This window comes from Carettochelys insculpta, chromosome 32 (assembly GCF_033958435.1).
Source record: "Carettochelys insculpta isolate YL-2023 chromosome 32, ASM3395843v1, whole genome shotgun sequence".
In the NCBI taxonomy this organism is placed as follows: domain Eukaryota; kingdom Metazoa; phylum Chordata; order Testudines; family Carettochelyidae; genus Carettochelys; species Carettochelys insculpta.
This window is the reverse complement of record NC_134168.1, coordinates 5,088,484-5,108,508: the sequence shown is the minus strand read 5'-3', so window position 1 is coordinate 5,108,508 and position 20,025 is coordinate 5,088,484. Positions and strand designations below refer to the sequence as shown.

General features: G+C 52.0%; 1 protein-coding gene across 6 annotated transcripts in view; it reads right to left on the bottom strand.

Annotated features, from left to right (window-relative positions):
* LOC142004666 (Fc receptor-like protein 5) overlaps positions 1 to 9,489 on the bottom strand; it is a 40,328-nt gene extending 30,839 nt beyond the window's left edge. For 4 of the 6 annotated variants that reach the window (XM_074982300.1, XM_074982298.1, XM_074982299.1 and 1 more), the window contains exons 1-6: positions 9,195 to 9,489; positions 9,025 to 9,063; positions 7,464 to 7,757; positions 5,726 to 6,013; positions 4,961 to 5,248; positions 2,145 to 2,255 (exon numbers count right to left, since the gene is read on the bottom strand). In XM_074982300.1, the coding sequence (XP_074838401.1) occupies positions 2,145 to 2,255; positions 4,961 to 5,248; positions 5,726 to 6,013; positions 7,464 to 7,757; positions 9,025 to 9,063; positions 9,195 to 9,225 (1,051 nt within the window). In that variant the 5' untranslated portion in view covers positions 9,226 to 9,489. The remainder of the gene's footprint in view (positions 1 to 2,144; positions 2,256 to 4,960; positions 5,249 to 5,725; positions 6,014 to 7,463; positions 7,758 to 9,024; positions 9,064 to 9,194) is intronic. The other 2 variants (XM_074982302.1, XM_074982303.1) reach the window with 2 other exon arrangements.
* Positions 9,490 to 20,025: the final 10,536 nt, after the last annotated feature.

The window sequence follows — 20,025 nt, the reverse complement described above, 5'->3', positions numbered from 1 at the left end:
TTTCCTTTTATTAGTTTTGAACCTACTACCCATCAATTTCATTTGGTGTCCCCTAGTTCTTGTATTATGGGAAAAGGTAAATAATTTTTCTATATTCACTTTCTCCACACCATTCATGATTTTATATACCTCTATCATATCGCCCCTCAATCGCCTCTTTTCCAAACTGAAAAGTCCCAGTCTCTCTAGCCTCTCCCCATATGGGACCCTTTCCAAGCCCCTAATCATCTTAGTCGCCCTTTTCTGAACCTTTTCTAATGCCAATATATCTTTTTTGAGGTGAGGAGACCACATCTGCACGCAGTACTCGAGATGTGGGCGTACCATAGTTTTATATAGGGGAAGTATGATATCTTTTGTCTTATTATCGATCCCTTTTTTAATAATTCCTAACATCCTATTTGCCTTACTAACTGCCGCTGCACACTGCGTGGATGTCTTCAGAGAACTATCCACTATAACTCCAAGATCCCTTTCCTGATCTGTCGTAGCTAAATTTGACCCCATCATGTAGTACGTGTAATTTGGATGCTTTGCCTTGGATCCTTTGCCTTGGATGCTGTGATAGAGTGTATCTACCCCGCAATGAGCAGGGGGTGAGGGCCAGGCCTATTGGATGTAAAAGACCGCGGCCCCTGAGGCCCTGCTGGGTATGCTCTGGCTGTAGACCAGTGTAAAGGTTGGGGAAGCCTGGCAGTAGGGGACGGCCAGGAGGAGGAAGGGAAATCATTATCGGCAGTGCTGGTCCTGGTCACCACCAGAGGAGAAGCCACCAGCCGGAGACAGCAAATCCCATCAGGAGTGGGGTAGGAAGTAGTCCAGGATGGGGGAACCGGGAAGGTACTCAGTGAGCTCAGTGTGCTGCCTGAGTGGACTGTGAGGCCCTATGGACTGGAGTTAGCCCCAAGAGCAATGTGGAGCCCTCGGGACCAAGGCATGGCTGGAGACCCTGCCAAGAGGCTCACAGCAGTCCTCAGGCTGGACACTGACTTGCTGTTTGGTGAGCCACTCTCATCATTGGCCAGCACAGAAATAAAAGAGAAGACCAAAGTCCATAGTCTCTGCTATCCCTTCAAGTGATTTGGCCAGGACAACCTTCCACCAATAGCCAACCTTCTCCTGGGCTGCATAGAAGAAGGGAGAATGGGTGGAGCCCAGGTGCGCTCTCTACTCCAGGCTCCAACCCAAGGACCTTGTGGTAACAGCTGCCTGTGAAGCATCAAATTTCAGCTGCCTGACAGTGATGATTCTGCTCTGACACCTCCTTGTGTTTGCTCCTCTCAGATTCTGCACAGCTCCTTTTCTCCTCCACTCCTCACACACACTGAGCCAACAGAAGAGCCTCTCTCATAACCCTTCTCAACTGGTTCTTCATTGGTTCCAGGTGTCCTGATTAGCCTGGCTGCCTTGAGTCTGCAAACTTCCTGATTGGCTCCAGTTGTTTTAACAGAATCAATCAGGGCAATTGGGCCTATCAGGTTCCTGCTGGTTCTGGATTAGCCCTTGCTAGTTTACAAAGGAAACAAAGACCTTTTTTTTTTTAATCTAGGGCTAATATATCTCCCCTCCACCACTCTTCTATACTTCTCTGGGCTGACCCTGTCATGCTGTATACTTGTCTTTCACACATTGGATTCCAGGAGGCATCAACAGCCTATTATGAAAGGTCTACTGATCAAGTAAACTGAAGTACTTGCCTGACAGTGGGCCTTGGGTGATGCCAATCCACCTCTAATGAGCTTTGGGTGAATATTGACATTAGGATGAGAAGAATGGCTTCTCTCTGTAAATGACTTAGTAACATCTTTTCATAGAGAAGGACTATCCAGGGAACTACAGGCCGTTCAGCCACACCTCAATCCCGGGAAAAATCTGCTGTATCTCCAAGTTTCTTGGGCAGGACAAACACCTCCAGCAGTATCTGACCTTCTCCTGTGCTGGACAGGGGATGGGAGAAAGGGGGAGAGGCCTGATCTCTACCCCACTTGATGGCACCAAGTTTGGAATAAGACACGTAGAAATAATTTACACAATTATTTCCAAAAACTTTTAGATGTAGCCAAAAAGTTTAAGGAACATGGTTCTAGACCATACTGAGGGAGCAGTGGTCACAGAGGTCACAGCTCTTTGCTGTTTTAACTCACCTCTTTTATTCTTCCTGAAGTAGAATATAAGAGTGGCCAGGACTCCACCCAGAAGCAAGTCATCTCCGAAAGCCAGCAGAATATAAATCAGTAATGCAGAGTCTGGATGAGCTAGAGGAGAAGAAAAAGGAGGGAAGAGAACATAAGAACACCAGACAGACCTGGGACGAGGTGCAAGACCCACACAAGAATCTGCCCTTGCAACAAATTTCCTTTGACAATCCTTCATAGAATCACAAAAACCCAGGGCTGGAAGAGACTTCAAGAGGTCATTGAGTCCAGCCCCCTGTCCAAAGCAGGATCAACTAAATCGGCCCAGCCAGGACTTTGTCCAGGTGTGATTTAAATATCTCCAGGGATAGAAATTCCACCACCACTCTACATGAGCCATTCCACTGCTACACCACTCTCCTAGTGAAATAATCCTTCTGTGTGAAGTCCATGGCATGTTCTGTCTGTACCAGCCAACTCCTCCTTCCAGAGAAGGGATGGAAGATTGAGCTCTATGGTGCTGTCCTTGTGCCTTGGCTATGGAGGTAAAATTCCTTTGCAAGGGTGCCATATTGGAAGGGTTGGGGCAGAGTAAGTTCCAAGTATTGCGTCCACTTCTGGAGTATTGTGTCCAGTTCTGCTGCCCTGCCCCGCCCGGAGAAAAGATATGGATGCATTGGAGGAGGTCTGGAGAGGGCAACCAAAATTCTCAGGCAGCAGTAGCACACAACCTACAAGGTGATGGATTTAGGTTATTTAATGGGCAAAAGAGAAGAAGGAGGGGTAAGTTGGTAGCAGTCTTCCTGAAGTGGGGCTCTAAAGAGAATGGAGAGAGGTTGTTCTCAGTGGTGAAGGACAGCAAAACAAGGAGCAATGGTCTCAAAGGGCAGAGGAGAAGAATGGACATTAGGAAAAAGTTTCTCTTGAAGGGTGATGAAGCACTGGAACGTGTGACCCAGAGAGGTGGTGAAATCTCCATCCTTAGAGGTTTTGAAGTCCCAGCTAGACAAGGTCCTGGCTGGGATGATTTAGTTGGGGTTGGTTCTGCTTTGGACAGGAGGCTGGACTCAGCGACCTCCCAAAGTCCCTTTCAGCCCTAAGAGTCTATGATTCTATGCTTCTTTTTCATCTTTCTGTTTCCCTGCCTATTATGGACTTGCCTGGGGACAGCTCTCCAACCATGGCAACAAGACAGGGAGCTGATTGAAGGTATTTGATCAGTCACACCTGTCCTGGAGATATTCCTGGTGATGTTCACAGCCTGGCTCTGGGGGGATGGGATCCACCTCCCTTTCACATTCTCCTCGTACGCACAGGTGAATTCCCTGGTGTTGCTGAGATTGGCCAATGGGATGCTGAGCACAGAGACATTCACAGGGCTGTGGCTACGGTCAGTGGGGCTGCTCTCAGATCCCAGCTTCCCAGGGAAGCTCACTTCCCAGGGAAGCAACACTTCGCTGTCTTGTCCATGTCAAGTTTGGTCTCACCAGCCTGCTCCTCCTTCCAGTTTTATAGGGCTGGTCTAGTGTGAGTAGTGAGGGATACCTGTGTGTATGTGAGTGGCTCACAGAGGGTGGGAGGCTCCTGCTGAGTGTAACCAGGTGGCCAGGTGACGCCTCTGGACTGCAAACAGAGGAGAAGATGGAGCCTGAGGGGTTTGAATTGGAACTGGGAGTTGGAAAGCAGTTAGACTGGGCTGGGCTTGGCTGGGAGGGAGCGAGACAAAGGAGGGGGCAAGGCCCCAGCTCCAAGGGACCCCCTTGGAGCCTCCTTTCCCCAGTGTGGATTGGACTGGTTGTCTGTGATTGCTGCACTGACGCTTCTGTAAGACATTGCGTCCTGTCGGCTAATAAACCCGCTGTTCTCCTGCCGAGTGAGAGAGTCACTCCTGCCTGCAGACAAGGTACAGAGCCTGGGGACCCTGAATCCCATCACATCTTGGCCTTGGCTATGGAAGTAAAATTCATTTCCAAGAGTGCCATCCTGGAAGGGCTGGAGGCAGCAGTAAGTGTCGCGTATTATGTCCAGCAGCAGGGTTTGGAGGGAGGTGGGGAATTTTCCCTGTTTCTGACAGCACCACCTGCACTGTGTCCATCTCTTAAACATCAGGGAACGGGACCTTCTGTGTGTTGGACCCACTGACTGGGCTGAGTTACGCAGGGCACAGCCGGGAAAAGGGTGGGTCGTCTCTGTCTCCTCTGTGAGCATCAGTCAGTCACTCCACCAGGACTGGGGACCCTTTTCAGAAAACGAATCCCTCCGTTGACAGAAAATATGTGACCTCTGGTCATCCCGACAAGGATGCTGAGAACCTCAGGACAGCACCATCCCCTCCAATACACTTATGTACAAGAGAACCCTGGTGGATTGGTGCTGACAAGGGGTTCTTTAAGACGCCATTAAGTGAGCCACACCCTGATAAAAATTATGAATGAAGCTGCTGGGCCAAGAGCTAAGAACTGGATCCCTGCCAGTTGGGATGATACCTCTGTGAGCTCCCCACACCATTCCCCACTCGCTGCCAAATAATACTGCTCAGATTGATCCTTCCCGGCTGAGCACAGACAGAGAGGAGAGATGGTTGGTTGGTTTCATTACATATCCCCAAATATTAACCTTTTCAAATGTTTCCATGGCGTTGGGAGCCACTGAACGGGAATGAAACAAGACTTCCCGTAACATCAACCAGCGAGCAAAGTGGGCACTAGCCAAAGAAAGGGAGCTTAAAACTCACACTATCCTGTGCTGACCAAGTGAGATGTGTCTCTTCCCATCAATGGAGCAGAGATCCCTCACCAACGAGCCAGCAAGAGTTGGGAACTCACCTGTCCCTTCTCCCTCTCTCTTGTTTGATAGTTTATCTTGCCCACACTCCGTCTTCCAGGATTCACAGGTGTATTTTAGAACCTGTGGTATACTCAGCTTAAGGGAGCGGGTGTAACAGTCCAGTGGTGAGGGGAGCTCCTTGGAAGGCATCTTTTGGCCATCCCAGAAGAACTGCATCACAGATATGTTTGGAGACCCCGCAGCCGAGCACGTTAGTGTGATGGTCTCTGCAGTGATGCTGACAGGCTGCTCTGGGGACGTGGTGAGCTGGGGACATGACAGGGGATCTGGAACAGACAAGACTTTCAGGGGAGCAAATGGTTCCCGCATGGGACACTACTGAAGCACAAGAAGAACTGTGGCCCATTGACACCGACTGGGATCTGCAACTTCCTCAGGCAATTTAGTCCAGTAAATAACCGCCAGGAGAGCCAGAACATTTCCCTCATGTCCAACCTAAACCTTCCTTCCAGCAATTCAAGTGCATTTCTTCTTCGCCTATTTTCAGAGGCCAAGGAGAATATTTTTTCCCCTTCCTCTTTCTAAACACCCTTTTAGGTACTTGAAAGCAGCGACCACATCCCCTCTCAGATTCTCTTTTCCAAACTAAACAAACCCACTTCTTTTACTCTTCTCTCCCAGCTCATATTTTCTAGAGTTCTCTTCATTTTAGTTGTTCTTCTTTGGACCCTCTCAAATCTCCCTCTAAATTACATCACTGATCCTCATCATCGGCCAGCAAACAGCAGCAAACAGGGTCTCACCTTTCACAGCAATGAGGACCTTTTGGCTCCTCTCTGATGTGAACTCTTTCCCGTTCACACTTCTATTGTATTCACAGCTGTACTCTGCAGGGTGCTCCGTGACCGACAGCTGGATGGAGGCTCTATAGCTGTGGGGACTCAGGCCGAATTCCTGGGTTGGCAGTGACTGTCCGTTCCTGAAGAACCGGACCCCAGACATGTCGGAAACCCCAGCACCTGAGCACGTCAGATTCACAGATTCCCCAGTGGTGTAGAGAAGCCGCTCTGGGGACACGGTGAGCTGAGGAGCTGGAAAACACAAGTGGGTCGGGGAGGAGATGGTTCCCACTTTAGAACTTGGTGACACAGAGGGAGGAAGAGGCAGTTCTGGGCAGAAGAGAGGGGGATCCTGGACACAGACTTCAGCCAGCCCCAGCTCAGTGCCCACGAGTCATGTTCCCCCAGGCCGTGCAAACACTGAGCACCAGAGATCTCACTGTTGGGAGCCCCAGTGGGCTCAGCATCCCCTGCTTGGTACCTGAGGGGGCAGCTCCCGCCCAGGGTGAGCTCAGCCCACATGGCCAGGAGTGGGAGGGCTTGTGGAGCTGAGGCTGAGGATCACCCTGGCCTGGGCTTACAGCAGGTGGTGGCAACGTGCCTCACAGCACTAGACGCCCTCAGGGAACCTCACGCACACCAGCTGGGGTCTCACGCCATTGACCCCAGCAGGGATCTGCTCACGCTGACCCCAGTGGAGATACACCTCATGGACCTCGGTCTAGCTGTACCACAGACTCCTTGGGGCCTTCGGTGAATCTCACCAGCTGGGATCTCTCGTTCTCTTTGATGACTCTGAGCGCAGCCCCCTGCTCCTGCAGCAGCTTTAGCAAGTTTTCAGCTAACACCTGCAAACTCTGCTGCAGCGCAGGGAGAGTTTGCAGAGGCGAGTGACAGGGCTGGGAGAGGGGACGATCCAAATCCCCAGTCCCTGACCCCGTGTGATGGGGACTGACCCTGCGCTGGCACACAGGGCGGTAACTGGAGCTGGGGAGCTTGTGGAATGAGAATCCCACAGGTCAGGCATCCCAGGGGCGTGTCAGGGCAATAGGCTGGTTGGGGAGGGACCCAGAAGGATCAAGCTTCAGTGTCAGGGTTGAGACCACAGGGGGTTGAGGCCACATAGGTCACCGAGATCTCTGGAGGAACCAGGCAGGTGAGGAGCAGATGGTGCCAAGTTAATCTTATCTGGGATTCCAGAGGATAGAGACTTCTCCGTGGTTTTCGCCCTGCACCCCTGTACCTCACTGAGCCTCAACTTGCACTGTGAGCACACGGTGCCCGACATGAGCAAGGCCTCTCTGTGTGGGGTCCCCTGGCTGGGCCGTGTGGCCCTGAGATCGTCAGAGGTGAAAGACAGGAGGTCTCTGTCTCAGCTCTGCCAATCAGCTGCTCAGTGCACTGGGGCTGAGGATCCCTTACAGGCCAAATCTGTGTCCTGGTTCAAGAGTTTGTTCTTATGGCACTTTCACCCCCGAGCACTGGCAGTGCCCAGACAGGTCCCCAGTGTTGTGAGCTTCCCCACAGCAGTGCCCTGCCAGTGTCCAGTCTTTCCAGCTCTGAGGGGACCTGCCGAGGCCGTCACAGAGTGTCTGAGATACGGGGGACAGTCTGGGCCAAAGCCTGGGGTGAAACTGGAGCCCTGGGGGGAGCTCACGTTCCCAGCGACTATCCCTTGAAAGCAAAGAAAACAGGGGCTCACCTGCCAGTGCTACGGAAACAGAGCTGCTGTTCTCAGAGAAGGTCTGTCCATTGGATTCCCGGTACGCACAGGTGTAGGACCCAACAATTCCCTTCTCCGCTGGGAGCGCCAGCATCTGTGGTACAGCTTCATCCTGTGAGACCCTTATGGGGCTCCCCTGCCCTCTCTGAGAGAAGAATCTGTATTCTTTAGCATATCTCCCCGCAGGAGCTTGGCAGGAGAGATCAACCTTCTCCCCTGGGGCATACACAGGGTACTCACGGATTCGTGTTAGTGTAGGGGCCGGCAGGAGACCTAGAACAGAGGCAGAGGGTGAGTGCAGAGGGAGAGGTCACAATGGCATGGGAAGGTAAAAGACGGGAGAGATGAATCCTCGACAGACCTGAACACAGACCAGGTGCATCTCACGGCCTGGGGGAAATTCACTGAGGAGGTTTCTCTTCCAGCTCCCCACCTATGTGATTTCACACCCTATGCCACACCCTGCTCTGCCCACATATCCCTCCATTCCCCCCAGTCTGCGGCTCCCCCCATCCCAAACACAGAGAAGAAGACAGGGCAGGTTGGACCCAAACGGTGCCCAGCTGCTATTGAAGGAGATGGGAGTGCAGGAGAGGTTCTGCCTTCCTCAACGAAGGAGCTGAGCAGGAGCAGGGAGGTCCCTCTTCATGCATCCATAATGTTGGGATCTCCTCTCTCTCAATCCACGGGGAGCAGGTGGGGGCGTATTGCCCATGGGAGAGTCTCTCTCACCACTAGCCACCCCCAATTCCCACATGCTTTCTCTGGGGGGAAGAGCAGCGCAAAAAGAAGAGGGGCTGTGGATGGTTAAAGCCCAAGAACCCCAATCCCATCAGGGAATTCACCCCATGGTCTCCATTTGGGGAGAGAGAGAAGACAGGAGAGAACCCATCAGCACTTGCTAGAAGGGCAAAGAGAAATGATAAATGGGATTTCCTGGATCAGGGAAAAGGAGGGGAGAATTTTCTACTGACTAAATTTCCTCTGCTGAGCCTGAATACGATGTCCCATGGGGTGGTGCTGAGTCCCTGACCCATCCCCGAGTCCTCTGTGAGAGCCCAGTGACTAGGGACAGAGACACATTCTCCCGTACATTGAGGGCCCCACACAGATGAGCCCCTGCCCAGAGATACTCAGCGTAGTGGGGAGGTGGGCGCTCAGTTTCCATGGTCTGCCCAGGCTCTTTGCTTAGGGTACAAAAGAGGGGTAACACTGATGGGCAGACGGATGCATGTTCTCTGTATGTCCATGGCTGGGACCCACCAAAGGGAAACCCCAATGAGCCGTCTCTTGTCTCTGCTCTTTCACCCCACCGATGTGACTCTGGGGAGGAGCTGCTGTTGCTGCAGCAGATTCCATGGGCGATTTTAGTGACCCAGGGCATGACAGGGGAGCACACCGGGGTCCCCCTTTCCTTGTAATTCCAAGCTTCACACTGGAAGAGGAAAGAAATCCCCAACTCCCTCACCAAGAACCTCCCTAAACTCCCAGCCACCCACACCACTGGGAGCATCTAAGCAAGGCCAGGAGACATCATTACCTGACGGGGACACCGGCCTGGGGAGACTCTGGAGAGAGGCTAAAAGAGAAGATAAAAAGGGTGTGAGAGTTGTGGGGTGGGGGTGGAGATGCAGATGGGGGTTGAGGGACTAGGATGGGGTTCTCTCCAGACAGACACAAGGGAGTTGGGTGCTGAGGGAGCTCACTTACCCAGCAGACGCAGAAGAAACATGAGCGCCATGGTGAGCTGGTCACTCTAAGCTGGGAGCTGCGTTCTCAGCTCAGTCACAAGCTCCATCCAGACGCAGCCCCTCCCCAGTCACACTAGCAAGGGAAGTCACATCCTCAGGCGTGGTCACCACACAGCAGGGCAGCTGGACAGCCAGAAGCATCTTGCTGTGGGCAGAGCTCAGAAAAGATGTCCACTTCCTTCCCGCTTTCTTAATATTTCGCTGGCTTTGCAATTGAATACAGCTCTGAGTTGGGCCAGTGAACCACCCCCTGGTCCACGATTGGTCCAGTGTCTCAGCTGGTGTAAAGGAACACCCCTGGAATTACACTTACCCACACCAATTGGGAGTTTGCCTCCCTCACTCCCATCGACAACCTCTTTGGCCCACACTTGTGTCTTGGGAAGACTCTGGAAAAAGTCCCTGCCCCAGCTGCAGCCGGGGGTGCCTTTCAAAGTTGAAGTTTGACTGTTGTCCTGAAGCAAGGGGAGGATTTCCAAGCATGGCAAGTGCTGGGATTGAGGAAGGTCAGTCATAGGCCCTTTGGGTTGAACTTTGTTTCCATAAGACCCCTTTGCACCCCACATCCCACACGATAGAGGGCACATCATCTTGGGGTGTAGTACACAAATAAACAGCTCTCCCGCACTCAGCCTGCCTTCACCCATTACCTGCTGCTTCATGGAGGAGGTATCCTTGGATACATGAGCTGAATGAAGGACCTTCACATCCTGGCTGTCCTCCTCATTCCCCTCATCATCATCTGGGCTCTTTCCATTCTCCCATCGCACCTCATGGTCCAATCCCGTATCACCTCAGCCTATGGTGGTCGCACCTGCTCAGGCAACTCTGTGAACCTGAGGGTATAACATCAGATTTTGAGTATGTTGGGAGATATGTGGAGGAGACACCCGTAGGATGTCGGGCTGATGTTACACAGATTGGGGAGCTGATATTGCTCTCAACAAAGAGCAGGTTAATACAGCACTCCAGCAGAAGTCTTAATTAGCCTTAGGTGCCTGCCTGCCTCGACTACATGGCAGATGTCCCTGGTCATTGCTTCAGGGAAGAGAAAACCTTTCAACCAGCTCTGAATACACCTCCTCCTCTCCACCTAACCGTTGTAGCGAACTGCACAGGCACCTCACAAGAGCTTTGAGAGCATCTCCCTGTGTGGTGTGTGAGGGCTGAGAGGAGCTCGGCAGTGGCTGTTGTAGGCTTGTTTGTTCAAACCTCTCTCTTACAGCTTCAAAAGTTGTTACAAGGAAGTGTGTAAAAACATTCTCCTTGACTAAGAAGATAAGAGAAGAAATAAAGGGCTTCAGCTGCAGCAAGGGAAATGGGGCTGGGGCATTAGGGTGGTTCCGCTCTTATAACTATGATGTGATGAAGTGGGTCTTTGCCCATGAAAGCTTTTGCACCACAATATCTGTGACTCTATAAATTGCCACGGAACCCCTCACTGTTTTTGCACATGCAGACGAACACGGCTGTCCCCCTGGTGCAGGAGAGGTTGTGGACTCTCCATCACTGGAGATTTCTAAGAGCAGATTAAACAAACCCATGTCACAGCACTGAGAACTGCTATGTCTACTCAGCTCACACATTGCCCTCCCGGCCATGCCCACACAACTCATAACATGGGGACATGTCCAGATATAAAGCCGGCCACCCAAAGAGTCTGCGCAAGACACCAAAGGACTTGTCTGCCCGATGTGGCCACCCTTCTGAAGGAAACACAACAGATGGCTGCTGAGCCAGGACAAGAAAAGGGCTGCCCAATGGAAAGAGACCAGGCATCCAACATGGCTCTCTTGTTCCTCTGGATCAGCCTTTGTGTGTCTCTGGGGAGGGGAAGGACACAGATGAGAAGGTAACATTCATCTCAGGAATTGGAGAGGGATGGAGACTTCCCCAAGGGAAACATCCCACAATCCCTGTACCTCACTGACCCCAAACCCTGCACTGTGCTCACAGGTTCCCCAGCGAGAGACAGGACCTCTCTCTTTGGCATCTGCTGGCTGGCCCGGGATGCTCAGGCCACAGGAGGAGTAACAGGTGGCTGGTCTCTGCCTCAGCTGTCAGCATCAGTTGGCCACTACAAAGGGAGTGGGGACCTTTTTAGAGACCACATTTCTGCCTTGAAAAAACAGTTTCATTCCAGTGACTCTGTGTAGCGATGACGACTGATTGTTGGTGGTGCCAGGCTGGCTTTATGCAATGGAAACCAATCAATCTCCTGGGGGTAGGAATAATCTAGGAAGCAGCTACACTAAATATTCACAGTACGAGGTCCTGGCAGGGCTTATCAGGGCCCCCAGTGCTGTGAGCATCTGCACAGGAGTTCCCTGTTGGTGTCCAGGGTTTGTAGGTCACCTGGAGCCTCCAAGGTAGCTTTTTTTCAGATACGCGCAGTAGCTACGACCAGAGATAGGGGCTGAAGCTCAAAGATGAATATAAGTCTCAAAAGAATCTATCGCCAAATATTTTGACACCTTTTCATCCTATCTTTAGCATTTATGTTCCTGCTTCTATCACATTTCTCCTGATTTACGCAGTTGGGATCATCAGTCACATTTTTGCTGGGCACAATAATATGAGAATTCGTTTTGAGACATTTCACTCGGTTCTGAAAAGGCAAGACATTTTTGATAATCAAAAATGATGAATCTGAAAGTGAGCTAGGGAGAAATTAAAGACTATAACAAAAGTAGGTTAGGGAGCGGGAGGAGAGATTGTTTTAAAAAAGACTGACTAGAGCTGAAAGTGTGTGCTAATGCTGTCTTTGGCAAAGGGAGGTGGGTTAAAAAAACAAACTTTAAGGAAATAAAATAAAAAACAGGAAAAAGTATTTTCTATTAAATAAGTCCAACTATTAGAGCTTATTAAAGAACAGTTAGAAATTTGAAAAGAGGTAGCTGTAAAATACAAATATTGGGCATCTGTTTAGTTGATGAGGGGCACAGGGATTTTGAAGGAGAGAGGAGCAAAGGGTAGTTTAAAAAGTTTGGGGAAAATAACAGGTATTTTAAATACAACACCCAGGCAAACATGGCAAAATACAGGCTCACACCATCCTCCCATCCAAAACGTCTAAATAGTCAAAAAGTTGGTTATAAGCCCTTAATGGGCTGTGCTTACCTGTCAAAAGACAGGCTGATCAATTCAGCACTAATCTGTACTACTCTCTGCATATGGGGGGACTCCAGGTTCCCTGTGACTTATGCAACTGCTCCTGGACAAAGAGGCACCCACCTACCTGGAAAAATGACACACAGTCAATCCCCATGTGGGCGTGAATCATGTGGAGTTTGAGGTTCTTCTTTCAGCTCAGACACCTGCCCTAGCTCTGCACTTTGAAAACGCAAAGCTGCTTCCCTTCTGGGGCCGTGGGAAGCTGATATAACTCCATCCCCAGGGACGGCAGACACACACTCTTAGTTAGCACAGTTGCCTGAGCCTCTGCTGAAGTACAAAATGACACTTCATATCAATGTGACTCATAGCCGGGACCTGCAACCACAACTCACATTGTATTCAGGTACAATATGTCACACAGGAATACAACCTGAGTCGGTACATATGGGACAGGCCATCAAAGCAGCACTCTGAGAAACCACAGCTGAGAGTTTCCTGGTGAAATAAAAGTGACTCTGACTATTCCGGTCGACAGACATGCAAATCATGCCTGGTACGGCAAAGTGGCCCCAGGCCAGGACACTCTTTGCATCACAGCTTTGAGACTGAAATAGTTCTACTTCTGCACTGGGCTTCCGGGTTTCCTCACGTGGCTGGTGGCATCTACCTCCCAGGTCAGGAAATCTGTGACCTTGGGAAGCTTTTAAGCAGAGCCAATGGAGTCAAGACTTTTAAGCTCTCTTGAGGGCCTCCACCTTCTGCACTCGGAGTCTCAGAGAGGGGATCAGCCCTGACAGCAGCTGAAAGCCGGCAAACACACCCAAACCACAGAGTTACTATCTAAATCCAAAGGGGAACAGAACTGTAGCAGTTGTCAATTAAAACGGTCACTGGAGGGAGATCCAGAGGCAGCCCTAGGGGTCTCTGGCCTCTCATTTGGCAGGTTCTTCTTGTCAGGGATTTTTCCCTTCCCCCAGAGATCAGGAGGATGGGGGAAGCTGACGTGAGTTCTCCACCTCAGGGGCTGGAGGAGCAATAAGCAAAGGGTTTGTCCTCTGATGTTCTGCAATGGTTTCTCTGATGTCTAGGGGGGTTTCTTAGACAGGAAATAACCCCGCCCATGAACAACTCATATTTCATGCTTGCTCACACTTCTCTGCCCATAGGCTGAGTGTTTCCAGCTTCAGCGCAAACACTTAAAGACCACCCGATAACAGGCAGCATCACACAACGGCTTTCCTGCATTGTTAACATGAAAGACAAAGACACACTTGTAAATCTACACCCCAGTCAGCTTGGCCTAGTGTAAGCTGGGAAATTGTCCCACTCTTGAGAGGAACTTTCTGATCTTCTACAAGACCCCATTAAACTGGGACAGTGAAAGGATTTGAGTTCCCCCTTCCACTTCTAAAACCCAGAGTCCTCTGGGAGCCTGAGGACTTCCCCTCCACTCTCTTGTGTGGCACAGTCCTTGTGCCACCAACAAGGCTCGACCCACAATTCCTCTTTGGAGTTCAACCCCCAACCTTCTTGAACTCACCAGTGGCAGGGGCTAGGTCGGCCACATTCCAGGATCTTCCCTACACGTGGAATATTTGGCTGACCCGCTGGTGATTACATGTAGACCTAAGAGCACACAACTTCTTAAACAACAGTCATTTTGTTAAAAAAAGATAGACTGAGCAAAAGTGGAAAATTAACAGGAAAACAAATTACTCCACCCTGTGGCACAGAGACGTCACACAGCACCTCTAGAATATCAAGGCAGGTCCCAGCATTGTAGGCCCCAGGCCTCTTTCTCAGGACATGGCTGTGCTGTAGGGAGGCTGCAGGTGAGACACTTCCTTTGGCGGGGCAGGGCCCTTCTCCCAGCATCAGCTGTCCATGCCCGGCCTGGCCTGCAAGGCCTCTTGGCGGGTGGAGTCAACCTGGGCTGAGTCACCCCTGCAGCTCACCGTCCCCAGCTGCAGGATGCCCCAGCTCCTGTCTTAACTCAACTTCTTCCAGCTCCAGGGCTGTTTCTCTGGCCCGTCTGCTCTGCGGCTGCAGCCCCGCTCCCAGAGAGGCTCTGTCCTCCGAGCTGTGCCTCAGGATATAGCCTCGGCAATGCTTCTCAGGCATGGGAGCAGAACACACTCATTGAGGAGGGATCCAAGTGGGTCAAGGCTCAGGCACAACACTGGAGGCACAGAGGGGATGTGGGAACAAGGGTTTTCGTTGAGATGCAGAAGAAAGAGAACACCCAGCGTGGATCACGAGAAAGACCTGGGGAATTAGGGGCAAATGGAAGCCCAAGGTCATCTCCCGAATTCCAGGGAATGTCGACTTCTCTATAGGATGCCCCCTACACCTCTGTCGAGTGGACACAGGACTTCCTGTTGGTTTGACGATATCACGGCAATCTCTCTGATACCCTGCACGTCTGTAACTCTCACTTCCGCCCGGCAGAAGCAGAAAGGCAGCTAACAAAATTGAGAAGGGTCATCCAGACGAGGGAAAGGAGAGGGGAGGTTTTCTACCCGCTATGTTCCTTAGAGTTCTCTGCTTTTAATATCCTGCTGCAAAGGGACGCGTCTCTACTCGGGGCCCAGAAGACTCGGGGGAGCCCATACTGTGGTAGAGGAACCCTCTCCAAAACACAGTCTCTCTTCAATAGGCCCTGCGAAGAGTAATGGGGAGGGGGATTCTCAGGCTCCATGACCTGCCCAGACCTTGCTGGCTCTGCTGAGGCTGCCAATGAGGAGCTGAACAACACTCATGATAATGGGGAATTTTCCCCACTTTGGCCTGGGGTGGAACCCACCAAAGAGACATCAAATGGGGTCAGTTTTCTGCCCTCATGGATGGCCTCTGGATTGGAGCTTCTGCTGCTGGAGCAGGTTCCAGGGGAGACATGTGAAAATGAGGCAGCCGGATGCCCCTCCCCAGGGAATGACACAGAGTATTGGGGGATCCCACTGCTCGGCAATTTCCCCATCTTTCCAAGGGGGAGAGATGAGGAGTCTTGAGCTCCACCGGCCCACAACTCCCTCAACCCACCTCAATCCTCTCAGCCAGTGCAGGGGACATGGGTCCCTTCAGGGGACACCAGCCAGGCCAAAGTCTGGAGAGGGGCTGGAAGAAAAGAGCAGAGAGAGGAGGAGAGCTCTGGGGAGCAGACAAGGATGCAGAGGGGCTGTGGTGCAGGAAGAGGGGACTTTGCAGACAGACACACAGGGAGCTGGGTGACCAGACAGGTCATTTACTCAGCAGAGGCAGTAGGAGACTTAGCTCCATGCTGAGCTGGTAGCTCTGTACAGGAGGAGATTTGCACCATGCCGAGCTAGTCACGCCGAGCTGGGAACTGGTTTCCCAGCTCAACCACAAACCCCAGCTGGGTGCCGGGAGGCGGATGGGCCCCTATCTTCTCATGCGGGCAGAGGAAGTCACAACCTCAGAGTCACCGCTCAGCTGGGAGGTTGGACATGCAGCAGCATCTCCTAGCGGGTGGGACTGAGAACAGCCTCCCACTTTGTGGCACCTTTTCCATGTTTGGCTCTGCCTGTTGTAACTGAATACGGTGGTGCTGGGCAGGGCTGGAGGAGCAGCCCCGGGGGGATGAATTGTCCTGCAGTTCACCAGTGTCTCAAATGGAGTAATGGACGTATCCCTTAAGTTACACTGATTGAAACCACTGGGGATCGGGCTCCATCGACTCCAAACAGCCAACCATCCGTTCAGCCCAGATTAGATCTCTCCTTTTCACTCCAAAGCAGCACCAGCCCATTTACCCCAGCTGGGGTCTAGCCCCGTTTACTCCAAATTACTTCTGAAAGGGCTTCCCCCCACAGCCCGCAACCCTCCACCCTCTCGAATTTGGAGGTCCTACAGCCTTACGGCTTCGGAGAACTTCTTCAACACGCAGAGTCACAGAAGCACCGACTGTTACTTTGCTTGGTTCTATCCTGAGATTTAGCTGGTGACGAATGTGGGCTCCTGGTTCACTTGCAGCTTGTGGAGCTGAGGCTGAGGATCACCCTGGCCTGGGCTTAGAGCAGGTGGTGGCAACGTGCCTCACAGCACTAGACGCCCTCAGGGAACCTCACGCACACCAGCTGGGGTCTCATGCCATTGACTCCACAGGAGCTACAGCCCATTGCCCCCAGCAGGGATCTGCTCACGCTGACCCCAGTGGAGATACACCTCATGGACCTCGGTCTAGCTGTACCACAGACTCCTTGGGGCCTTCGGTGAATCTCACCAGCTGGGATCTCTCGTTCTCTTTGATGACTCTGAGCGCAGCCCCCTGCTCCTGCAGCAGCTTTAGCAAGTTTTCAGCTAACACCTGCAAACTCTGCTGCAGCGCAGGGAGAGTTTGCAGAGGCGAGTGACAGGGCTGGGAGAGGGGACGATTCCAATCCCCAGTCCCTGACCCCGTGTGATGGAGACTGACCCTGCGCTGGCACACAGGGTGGTAACTGGAGCTGGGGAGCTTGTGGAATGAGAATCCCACAGGTCAGGCATCCCAGGGGCGTGTCAGGGCAATAGGCTGGTTGGGGAGGGACCCAGAAGGATCAAGCTTCAGTGTCAGGGTTGAGACCACAGGGGGTTGAGGCCACATAGGTCACCGAGATCTCTGGAGGAACCAGGCAGGTGAGGAGCAGATGGTGTCAAGTTCATCTTATCTGGGATTCCAGAGGATGGAGACATTTACCTCCCCGGCTCAGGGAATCTGTGGCCTTGGGAAGCTTTCAAGCAGAGCATATAGGGGCAAGGTCTTTCGACCGTCTCTTGCGGGCCCCCACCTTCTGCACTTGGAGTATCAGCATGGGGATCAGCCCTAGCTGCAGGTTAAAGCCAGCAAACACAACCACCATATTTACTGTCTACATCCAAAGGGTGACAGAGCTATAGTTAAAGGGTCGCTGTACGAAGACCCAAGAGAGAGACCCTTGGAGGTCTCTGGTGTGCCACTTTTTTTTTTTAAGGTTCTTCTTGTCAGGGATTTTCCCTCCCCCCCACCACCCAATAGATCAGGAGGATGGGAGAAGTTGACGTGCATTCGCTGCTCCATGGGTTGCAGGAGTACTCAGCAAAAGGTTTGTCCTCTGATGTTCTGCGATGGTTTGGCTGATGTGCTGGGGTGGGGGAAGAGTTCTTGGACAGGAAATAACCCCTCCCATGGAAAACTCATATTTCACACTTGGTCAGTCTTCTCTGCCGATTGGGTGGGTGCTTGTGAAACAGGACAGTGAAAGGAGCTGAGTCCCCACTTCCACTTATTCCCAGAGGCTGCTCTGACCTCAGGACTCCCCTTCACTCAGTGAAATGGGCTAGTGAAAGGATCCGAGATGCCGCTTCCAGTTCTTATACCCAGAGGCCTCGCCAAGGCCGAGGACTCCCCTTCCACTCACGTGTGGCAGAGTCCTTGTAACCCCAATAAGGCTGGAGACAGGATTCCTGTAGGAGGAATCAACCCGCAACCTTGTTGCAGGCATTGCTGGCAAGGGCTTGGTGGCCCTATTGCAGGGTCCTCCCTCCACACTGAATATTTCTTGGCCCACTAATTAGTATGTGTATTTCAAAGCAAATACAGTCAATATGTTTAAAAAAAAAAAAAAGACAGAATAATCAAAAAATGGAGAAAAGTGAATGGGAAAACAAATTACTCCAGTCTATGACACAGACACATCACCCAATGCTTCTGGAATATCAGGGCAGGTGCCAGTCTGTTCCTTGTTGGGCCCAGGTCTCCTCCTCAGAACCTGAGTGTGCTGCAGGTGAGACACTTTCTTTGGGTCCAGGACCCTTCTCCCCAACTGCCTTCCACCACTGCAAGTGGGACCTTTAAGCCCTCTTGGCTGGTGGACTCAACCTCTGCTTGGTCACCCCCCTGAAGCTCACCATGCCCAGCTCCACTCTTGACTGCTACCTCCAGATGCAGGGCTTTTTCTCTGGATTGCCTGGCTCTGTGGTTGCAGCCTTACTCCCTGCAAGGCTCAGCCCTCTGCGCTATGTCTCAAGATTTTTTCCCTCTGCAATAGGTTGCAGGCACGTGAGCAGAACAGGCCCCTTAAGGAGGGATCCAAGATGGGCAAGACTCTGGGACAGGGTTGGAGTCACAGAGGAGAGCGTGAAATAAGTGTTCAGGATAAGATACAGAAGGATCACACCCAGCGGGGCTCTCTAGAAGGAAACAAAACACTAGGAGCATATGGTATCTGATCAAGGTCATCTCATGCTTTACAGCAGATGTAGCCTTTAACCATAGGATACACCCTGCAACTCTCAGTTTTGCCCAGGAGTAGCTAGAGGCATCTAAGAAAATCGAGAAGATTCATCCAGAGGGGGGGAAAGGAGGGAGGCGTTTTTTTCCACCTACCACATTGGCTTAGGGGCCTCTGCTTTTAATATCCTGCTGGATGGGGGAATGGGTCTGTGCCCAGGGTCCACAGTACTCTGTAGAAGCCCATACTGAGGTGGAGCCTCACATCTATGGGCCCTGAAAAGAGTAATGGGGGGTGATGTCTCAGGCTTCATGGCCTGTCCAGACCTCTGTCTCTGCTGAGGCTGCCAATGAGGGGCTGAATACCACTCGTGGTGATGGGGAATGTCCCTCACTGTGGTCTGGCATGGAGACATCAGATGGGGTCACCCCTCTGCCCTCAGGGATGTAGCTCGGCACTGGAGCGGCTGCTGCTGGAGCAGGTTTCAGGGGAGATACACACTAACAGGGCAGCCTGGTCCCCCTCCCCAGGGAATGACACAGGGTATCTGGGGAACCAACTGCTCTGCAATTTCCCCTTCTTTCCAAGTGGGAGCGATGAGGAATCTTGGACGCCACTGGCCAACGACTCCTTCAACCCACCTCAAGCCTCTCAGCCAGTGCAGGGGACATGGTTCTCTTCAGGGGACACCAGCCAGGCCAAAGTCTGGAGAGAGGCCAGCACACAAGAGTCGACTGGGGAGGAGAGCTCGGGGGAGCAGACGGGGATGCAGAGGGGTTGTGGTGCAAGGAGAGGTGAGGAACAAGGGAGGTCATTTACCCAGCAGAGGCAGAAGGAGATTAGCTCCATGCTGAGCTGGTAGCTCTGTACAGAAGGAAATTTGCACCATGCTGAGCTAGTCACACCCGGCTGGGAACTGGTTTCTCAGCTCAACCCACTACCCCAGCTGGGTACAGGAAGAAGGATGAGCCCCTCCCTTCTCATGCAAGTAGAGGAAGCCACAGCCACTCTGTGGAGGAAGTCACAGCTGCTCTGCTGGGAGGCTGGAACGGCAGCAGCATCTCCCAGCGGGTGTCACTGAAAACAGTTGCCCACATTGTGACACCTTTTCTATGCTTGGCTCTGCCTGTTGTAACTGAACCAAGGCTGGTGGGCAGGGCTGGAGGAGCAGCCCCTGGGGCGATGGGTCATCCTACAGTGCCCCACTGTCTCAACTGGTGTCCTGGAGTATCCCTTAAGTTACGCCGATTACAGCCATTGAGAAACAGGCCCCCTGGACTCCATATTTAGATGCATTTGCTTTCTACATGGCCTGCTCCTTTACCTTCAATCCAAACATAGTGGTGATCCTTTCCCCTAAATGGCTTAAGGCCACAGGTCCTGATGTCTGGATAGACAGTGAGAACCAGGCCAAACGTCGGCCTGAACTTGTGGTTGGTTCTATCCTGAGATGTCACTGGTGACTGA